We start from the raw sequence: 9540 nt of genomic DNA, 5'->3' as shown, positions 1-9540 counted from the left end.
GTGCTTGAAATGTACTGTAATTCTGCAAACTGTTAATAAATTCTTCAATCAATCAATCAATCAAACAAAGACTGTTGACTGTGAGTGGACGACCCAATTAAGCATTACACTTGTTTACAAGAGGGTCCCACCATGTTCAATTCATCGAAACTGGCCCCCGTAAAAATCTGAATTTTGTGTTGTATATTTTCGTTGAAATACTTAATTTATTGTTTTAATGTGCAAATCAATCGTTTTGTTTACTTTAGCGGGTAGTTTTATTCTGAAGAGTTCGGCCACCGGAAGTCTTATCCTAGCTGACTGGACACTGGTCTCTCTCAGCCCTCTCTCTCTCTCTCTCTCTCTCGCTCTCTCTCTCTGAGTCAGTGTCCCCCCCCCCCTCTCTCTCTCTCTCTCTCTCTGAGTCAGTGTCTCTCTCCCCCATCCCCCCTCCCCTCCCTCTCTCTCTCTCTCTCTCTCTCTGAGTCAGTGTCTCTCTCCCCCACCTCCCCCCCCTCTCTCTCATCTCTCTCTCTCTGAGTCAGTGTCTCTCTCCCCCCCTCTCTCTCTCTCTCTCTCTCTGAGTCAGTGTCTCTCTCCCCCCCCCCCCCCCCCCCCTCTCTCTCTCTCTCTCTCTCTCTGAGTCAGTGTCTCTCTCCCCCCTCTCTCTCTCTCTGAGTCAGTGTCTCTCTCCCCCCCCCTCTCTCTCTCTCTCTCTCTCTCTCTGTGTCAGTGTCTCTCTCCCCCCCCCTCTCTCTCTCTCTCTCTCTCTCTCTGTGTCAGTGTCTCTCTCCCCCCCCCCTCTCTCTCTCTCTCTCTGAGTCAGTGTCTCTCTCCCCCCCCCCCTCCCCCTCTCTCTCTCTCTCTCTCTCTGTGTCAGTGTCTCTCTCCCCCCCCTCTCTCTCTCTCTCTCTGAGTCAGTGTCTCTCTCCCCCCCTCTCTCTCTCTCTCTCTCTCTCTCTCTCTCTCTCTCTCTCTGAGTCAGTGTCTCTCCCCCCCCCCCTCTCTCTCTCTCTCTCTGAGTCAGTGTCTCTCTCCCCCCCTCTCTCTCTCTCTCTCTCTGAGTCAGTGTCTCTCTCCCCCCCCCTCTCTCTCTCTCTCTCTCTCTCAGTCTCAGTGTCTCTCTCTCATCACAACAACAATGGAGTCATGATGGTTTTCTGTGCAGTTTCAGTGTTTAAAGACAACAGATCTTAAAGACCACACGGTGAGTGTTTAAAGACAACAGATCTTAAAGACCACACGGCGAGTGTTTAGAGACAACAGATCTTAAAGACCAGATCTTATTGTTATTATAACATATTATGACGATGTTTATTAACGTCATGTTTTATCCTCGTTCACTGAGTGAGTGAGTGGGAGCTAGCGTTAGCTTGATGCTAGCTGCGGCGTCTCGTCATCAGTGTTACTGTTTTAAATGTTTACAGTTTAGTCTCTTCAATAAAACACCATGTCGTCTAAATATAGTCCCGTTTAGTCTACAGAAACAACCGTAGTGTTTTAGTCAACTAAATTAACACTGTCGTCATGGAATGAGTGCCGTTAGCTCTCCAGGTTAGCTCAACTGTTATCGTTACTATTTGTATTATTATTATGTGAGATCAATCATCAGCAGATCTACAAGATCACGTGTTTCACTGTAGAAACTGTTAAATGTTGTTTATAAAAATCATGTTTATGTTTTCAATAATATTAAGGTCTCTCTCTCTCTCATTCATAATGTCTCTGTCTCTCTCTCTCAGCTGACTAATACATGTCAGCTGATGACATTATTGCCTTTTTACGACCCGTAAGGGTCCATTTGGTTCCATGTGTTACACTCTCAGAGTCACAGACCCGTAAGGGTCCATTTGGTTCCATGTGTTACACTCTCAGAGTCACAGACCCGTAAGGGTCCATTTGGTTCCATGTGTTACACTCTCAGAGTCACAGACCTGTAAGGGTCCATTTGGTTCCATGTGTTACACTCTCAGAGTCACAGACCCGTAAGGGTCCATTTGGTTCCATGTGTTACACTCTCAGAGTCACAGACCCGTAAGGGTCCATTTGGTTCCATGTGTTACACTCTCAGAGTCACAGACCCGTAAGGGTCCATTTGGTTCAATTTTTCTGTTTGATTGATTGAAGTATTTATTAACAGTTTGCAGAATTACAGTACATTTCAAGTACAACTCAATACAAAGACTGTTTACAAGAGGGTCCACCTTGTTCAATTCATCAAAACATTTAGAGACGTACGAATATACACAACTATATAGACAGTCAAAACAGGAAGTAATCATAGGAGGTAACTAGAAAAAGTGCCCTTCTGGGCACAGGTCTCCACCAGGAGGATAGGAGTGTGTGTGATGTTTGGCAAAATGTTTAGGAGGATTTTTTTTCCTTCATTTTGTTGAGGAAATGCAGAGCCAGATCACTCATAGCATCTCTGAGGATAGAATTCTGGATGAGCAGGACATGTGCAGCATTTTGTACAAAACGGGCCACTCCTGAAAACTTTGGAAGGCAATCTTAGCCAATCAGTGTACAATCTGAGAAATCCAACAGACTCGTCTTGATCACATGACTACAGAGATCATGTGTACCGATTTGAGGCATTTTGTTCCAAAAATGTGTTTTGCAAAAATCAACCTGTTGGTGGCGCTATAACAGGCCAAAAGGTGAAAAGGGTGCGATATATTCCTCAGCCTAGTAAGAAAATGTGTGAAAGATTTCACGTAAATTGCATGCTGCGTTCATGATTTGAGGCTATTGTTCAAAACGGGGCAATCTTGCAAACTGTGAAAGCCAATTATAGGCAATTAGGATGGAATATGAAATATCAGACAGATCCGACTTGAGCACATGACCATAGAGATACTGTTTAACTATTTGTGAGATTTTTGGACAGAATCTGGAGGAGTAATATCAAAAAATGTGTTTTACAAAAGTCGGCCTCCTGGTGGCGCTATAAAAGGCAGATGCGGAAAATGCAGGTAAAAGGTTTGTCCTTGGCCTCTAGGGAGTGTGCATGCAACGTTTCACGCAGATCGGTGCAGTTTTAGGTAAAAAAAAATGTGAAAAGCTGCCTCATGGTGGCGCTATAACAGGCCGTTCTGGAAAATGTGGGGCAGAGGTTCATCGTTGGCATCCAGGGAGTGTGTGTGCAAAGTTTGGCATCGACCGGGTTAACAGTGCCGGAGATTAGCTGTTCACAGACGGACGGAAGGACGGACACACACACGGACGGAGTGCAAAACATACTCTCTCCCCATGCCTTCGGCCTGGTGGAGACAAAAAGGGAAAAGAAACGTATACAGTGAGGGGAGAAAGGGGGGCGGTGGGGGGGGGATTCAGATTTTACGGGGGCCAGTTTCGAATAGCAGCCGTCCGTAGGTGCCCTTTGAGAGCGGTTTATAGCAGCCGTCCGTAGGTGCCCTTTGAGAGCGGTTTATAGCAGCCGCCCGTAGGTGAGAGCGGTTTATAGCAGCCGTCCGTAGGTGCCCTTTGAGAGTCCGTAGGTGCCCTTTGAGAGTCCGTAGGTGCCCTTTGAGCGGTTTTGAAGGAGTCTAGGGATTCGCATGTCTTAATGACTGGCGTTCCACATTTTGGTGGCATAGGAGCGAAATTTACAATTTAGGCATTTTGACCTGAGATCAGATTAAAAAAATATCTTCTAAATCCTGACAGTCTTCTGAAAGAGCTATGTTTCTATGTCAGTCGTTCTTCGATTTTTCAAAAATAGCAGACCTACAAGCTCGTAGCGCGCCACTCGGTGGCGTGCTATGAGCTTGTAGGTCTGCTATTTTTCAATAGCTAAAGCATAACATAATGCTAACACCAAAAGGGGTTCCCGCCCAAAATGGGTTAATCCAGAGTGATTTAACAACAATAACAACAATAGCAATAACAAAAAGTATGGCATACATCACATATACAAAAAAGTAGTTATCATGAAACATGCGTAAGCTAAGAACGTAACAGTGGAATATCTATATAATGAACTATATATATATGTAAACTATACATGCTATACTATATTATATATTATACATGTGTACTATAAAGTGCTATGACTACATACAATGCAATTCTAGTGCTGTCTACATAACATGCTATAAGTCTGTTTTAAATGCTATCTAAGTCTACATAAAGTGCTATCTAAGGGGCTATACTAGGGCAGGTGCTACAGGCCATGGTGGAGTCTGAAGAGGTGGGTTTTCAGACTACGGCGGAAGGTTGGGAGTGAGGCTGCAGTTCTGACTGCAATGGGAAGTTCATTCCATAGTTTTGGAGCCAGAAGGGAGAAGAGTTTGGGACGTGTGGAGCGGTGTCCCGGCGTTTTTAGTGAGGGTACTTCCAGCTTCCCTGCGTTGGCTGATCTGAGTGCGCGGGAGGGTTTGTAGGGTACGATCATACTTGTAAGATATGGGGGAGCCATGCCTTTGGTTGCTTTGAATGCCAGCATCAGAGTTTTGTATTCTGTGCGGGCAGCCACCAGGAGCCAATGGAGGGAGCGGAGAAGGGGGAGACGTGTGAGAATTTTGGCTGGGTGAAGACCAAGCGAGCTGCGGCATTTTGGATCAGTTGGAGGGGCTTAAGTGCACATGCCGGTAGGCCAGTAAGGAGGGAGTTACAATAGTCAAGTTTTGACAAGACTGTTGTGTTGTCTGGATTAGGAGCTGGGCTGACTCCTGGGTGAGGAACGGTCTAATGAATTTAGTCCCTTGTTATCTGGGTTGCACATGGTTTGTTGAACTCCCTCTGGTGTTATGGGTGTTACACTCTCAGAGTTACAGACCTGTAAGGGTCCATTTGGTTCCATGTATTACACTCTCAGAGTCACAGACCTGTAAGGGTCCCTTTGGTTCCATGTATTACACTCTCAGAGTCACAGACCCGTAAGGGTCCATTTGGTTCCATGTATTACACTCTCAGAGTCACAGACCTGTAAGGGTCCATTTGGTTCCATGTGTAAAAACAGAGAGATGTGTTTGGGTGAGCGGTGAGTCTCTTACCACCGCGGCTCAGTGACGTCACGTCATGTTGTAGTTTTAGTAAAAACAGAGATGTGTTTGGGTGAGCGGTGAGTCTCTTACCACCGCGGCTCAGTGACGTCATGTTGTAGTTTTAGTAAAAACAGAGATGTGTTTGAGTGAGCGGTGAGTCTCTTACCACCGCGGCTCAGTGACGTCATGTTGTAGTTTTAGTAAAAACAGAGAGATGTGTTTGGGTGAGCGGTGATGTCATGTTGTAGTTTTCGGTGGTCACCTTACAGAGTATCAATAGGTCTTAAGGGTGCACGTCAATGCCCCCCCCCCCCACCCCCACCCTGGGTGCAGTCTATTGTTCAGATTGGAAGCTCCGCCCTATTTAGCATGTGAATCAGCAAAGATGAGTCATTGTATTTAACTGAATGTAATGCCTAAAGTCAGGGTGGGACACACACACACACACACACACACACACACACACACACACACACACACACACACACACACACACACACACACACACACACACACACACACACACACACACACACACACCACACACACACGACACACCCACTGTTAAAATAGTATTATTTGGCGAAAGGGCCTTTCTGTGTGGAGTTTGCATGTTCTCCCTGTGTCCCCTAGGGTAGGTACCCTCACATGTTCTCCCTGTGTCCCCTAGGGTAGGTACCCTCACATGTTCTCCCTGTGTCCCCTAGGGTAGGTACCCTCACATGTTCTCCATGTGTCCCCTAGGGTAGGTACCCTCACATGTTCTCCCTGTGTCCCCTAGGGTAGGTACCCTCACATGTTCTCCCTGTGTCCCCTAGGGTAGGTACTCTCACATGTTCTCCCTGTGTCCCCTAGGGTAGGTACCCTCACATGTTCTCCCTGTGTCCCCTAGGGTAGGTACCCTCACATGTTCTCCCTGTGTCCCCTAGGGTAGGTACCCTCACATGTTCTCCCTGTGTCCCCTAGGGTAGGTACCCTCACATGTTCTCCCTGTGTCCCCTAGGGTAGGTACCCTCACATGTTCTCCCTGTGTCCCCTAGGGTAGGTACCCTCACATGTTCTCCCCGTGTCCCCTAGAGTAGGTACCCTCACATGTTCTCCCTGTGTCCCCTAGGGTAGGTACCCTCACATGTTCTCCCTGTGTCCCCTAGGGTAGGTACCCTCACATGTTCTCCATGTGTCCCCTAGGGTAGGTACCCTCACATGTTCTCCCTGTGTCCCCTAGGGTAGGTACCCTCACATGTTCTCCCTGTGTCCCCTAGGGTAGGTACTCTCACATGTTCTCCCTGTGTCCCCTAGGGTAGGTACCCTCACATGTTCTCCCTGTGTCCCCTAGGGTAGGTACCCTCACATGTTCTCCCTGTGTCCCCTAGGGTAGGTACCCTCACATGTTCTCCCTGTGTCCCCTAGGGTAGGTACCCTCACATGTTCTCCCTGTGTCCCCTAGGGTAGGTACCCTCACATGTTCTCCCTGTGTCCCCTAGGGTAGGTACCCTCACATGTTCTCCCCGTGTCCCCTAGAGTAGGTACCCTCACATGTTCTCCCTGTGTCCCCTAGGGTAGGTACCCTCACATGTTCTCCCTGTGTCCCCTAGGGTAGGTACCCTCACATGTTCTCCCTGTGTCCCCTAGGGTAGGTACCCTCACATGTTCTCCCCGTGTCCCCTAGGGTAGGTACCCTCACAAAAAACATGCAGTAATCCTGGTCTCTAAACTGCCTCCCCCTGGCCAGCCGGGGCGCCTGATGGAGGGGAAAGGAACTGGTCAGAATAACGTGTTCCTTCCACGCGCTACGTCCGGCCAGGGAAACTCCCCCCTGTCAGGTGAAAAGAAGCAGCTTGGACATAGAAGGAGGCATGAGGTCAGTCCGCTGCCCCCCCAGGTTGGCAGAGGAAGTGTAGCGCCCAGGATTACATTAGATAATTGGCACTGGGTGAAAAAAACTCGGTTGTGGGATAAAAATTATTAAGACAAAAAAACATGTATTATTTTGGAGGCGTCCCCAGTTAAAATAGTATTATTTTGGTCTCCTTCATTGGGACCCCTTAACACACTGGGATTCCTTCAAAATAGAAGCTCTGGTGAACCGATCAACCAGGTATGTTCGTACAAATACCTAGGAGTAGTAATAGACCATCTATTGTCATGGAACGATCAGGTTGATTCAGTGTGTAAGAAAACAAAGAAAATAATCTACTACTTCCTTCGCCGTCTAAGATCCTTCGGTGCTAGTAGAGTAGTAGACGGATTCTTCTTTTGTTTTTCACTTCTGTTATTATGAGTGTTCTTCAGTACTGTAGTACCACCTGGTATGGATGTACTGTATACTACTGTTATTAATCAGTACTGTAGTACCACCTGGTATGGATGTACTGTATACTACTGTTATTAATCAGTACTGTAGTACCACCTGGTATGGATGTACTGTATACTACTGTTATTAATCAGTACTGTAGTACCACCTGGTATGGATGTTTGTCTGCATCCCTAAAGTCACAAATGCTGCAACAACTGAACATTTGTTCAAAGATTGTTCAACTTCAGAAACTTTATACATCCAAACCCTACAAACCCTCCCGTGCACTCAGATCAGCCAACGCAGGGACCCTGGGAAGCTGGAGGTACCCTCACTAAAAACAGTCATCACAGTCAGAACTGCAGCCTCACTCCCAATCTTCCACCGTAGTCTGAAAACCCACCTCTTCAGACTCCACCATGGCCCGTAGCACTTGCCCTAGCCTAGCCCCTTAGATAGCACATTATGTAGACTTAGATAGTATTTTAAACAGACTAATAGCTTGTTACGTAGACAGCTCTAGAATTGCATTTTATGTAGTCATAGCACTTTATAGTACACATGTATAATATATAATATACTAGTATAGTATGTATAGTTTACATAGATACTCCACTGTTACGTTCTTAGCTTACGCATGATTCATGATAACTACTTTATATATATATGATGTATGCCATGCTTTTGTTATTGCTTAATGTAAATTGCTCTGGATTAAGAGCGTCTGATAAATACCTAAATTGTAAATTGTAATACATCCACGTATGATAACAGCATCCTAAGGTTAGCAAGGAATATCACCTCTAATACTAAGCATGTGTTGTATGGAGATTATAAGGAATATCACCTCTAATACTAAGCATGTGTTGTATGGAGAATATAAGGAATATCACCTCTAATACTAAGCATGTGTTGTATGGAGAATATAAGGAATATCACCTCTAATACTAAGCATGTGTTGTATGGAGAGTATAAGGAATATCACCTCTAATACTAAGCATGTGTTGTATGGAGAGTATAAGGAATATCACCTCTAATACTAAGCATGTGTTGTATGGCGAATATAAGGAATATCACCTCTAATACTAAGCATGTGTTGTATGGCGAATATAAGGAATATCACCTCTAATACTAAGCATGTGTTGTATGGCGAATATAAGGAATATCACCTCTAATACTAAGCATGTGTTGTATGGAGAATATAAGGAATATCACCTCTAATACTAAGCATGTGTTGTATGGAGAATATAAGGAATATCACCTCTAATACTAAGCATGTGTTGTATGGAGAATATAAGGAATATCACCTCTAATACTAAGCATGTGTTGTATGGAGAATATAAGGAATATCACCTCTAATACTAAGCATGTGTTGTATGGAGAATATAAGGAATATCACCTCTAATACTAAGCATGTGTTGTATGGAGAATATAAGGAATATCACCTCTAATACTAAGCATGTGTTGTATGGAGAATATAAGGAATATCACCTCTAATACTAAGCATGTGTTGTATGGAGAATATAAGGAATATCACCTCTAATACTAAGCATGTGTTGTATGGAGAATATAAGGAATATCACCTCTAATACTAAGCATGTGTTGTATGGAGAATATAAGGAATATCACCTCTAATACTAAGCATGTGTTGTATGGAGAATATAAGGAATATCACCTCTAATACTAAGCATGTGTTGTATGGAGAATATAAGGAATATCACCTCTAATACTAAGCATGTGTTGTATGGAGAATATAAGGAATATCACCTCTAATACTAAGCATGTGTTGTATGGAGAATATAAGGAATATCACCTCTAATACTAAGCATGTGTTGTATGGAGAATATAGGTTGCTACCTTCAGGAAGGAGATATGGTGTACCAGCATACAATAAGGTCAGACTAAAGAGGTCCTTTGTCCACCAGTCGACCCTGAGGCTTAATCAGGAGTCGTAGTAGCCACAGGATAATCTAAGCGGTGGATATTGCTCTTGTCTTCATGTCTTTATGTATGTAAATTGTCTTGTATTCCTGTGTTATGTCAAATGTGTGTATATGTGTTCTGCATACTTGGCTGCTGTGTCGCAAGACACATTTCAGTGTGAACTGACAATAAAGTACTATATCATATACATCATATCATGTATATATTTCTGTGTATATTTCCAGGTATCAACATGAGCGGGGCGGCTCTAGCCATAGAGATCGTGGTGGTGTTCTTCCTGGCGTTGTTCCTGCTGCATCGATATGGAGACTTTAAGAAGCAACAGAGGATGGT

General features: G+C 44.8%; 1 protein-coding gene across 2 annotated transcripts in view; it reads left to right on the top strand.

The window, feature by feature from the left end:
• The first annotated feature begins 1068 nt into the window (after positions 1-1068).
• Positions 1069-9540, top strand: part of lmbrd2b (LMBR1 domain containing 2b) — a 57087-nt gene continuing 48615 nt past the window's right edge. The window contains exons 1-2 of one of the 2 annotated variants that reach the window (XM_079523724.1): positions 1069-1186; positions 9432-9540. The exon at positions 9432-9540 is cut by the window's right edge and continues 73 nt beyond it. In XM_079523724.1, the coding sequence (XP_079379850.1) occupies positions 9440-9540 (101 nt within the window). In that variant the 5' untranslated portion in view covers positions 1069-1186; positions 9432-9439. Of the gene's footprint in view, positions 1187-4183; positions 4306-9431 lie in introns of those variants that run through there. The other variant, XM_079523723.1, reaches the window with a different exon arrangement.

The sequence above is a fragment of the Electrona antarctica genome, assembly GCF_951216825.1.
Source record: "Electrona antarctica genome assembly, chromosome: 16".
NCBI classification, from domain to species: domain Eukaryota; kingdom Metazoa; phylum Chordata; class Actinopteri; order Myctophiformes; family Myctophidae; genus Electrona; species Electrona antarctica.
The sequence above is the reverse complement of the archived record's forward strand: the minus strand, read 5'-3'. Positions and strand labels throughout refer to the sequence as shown.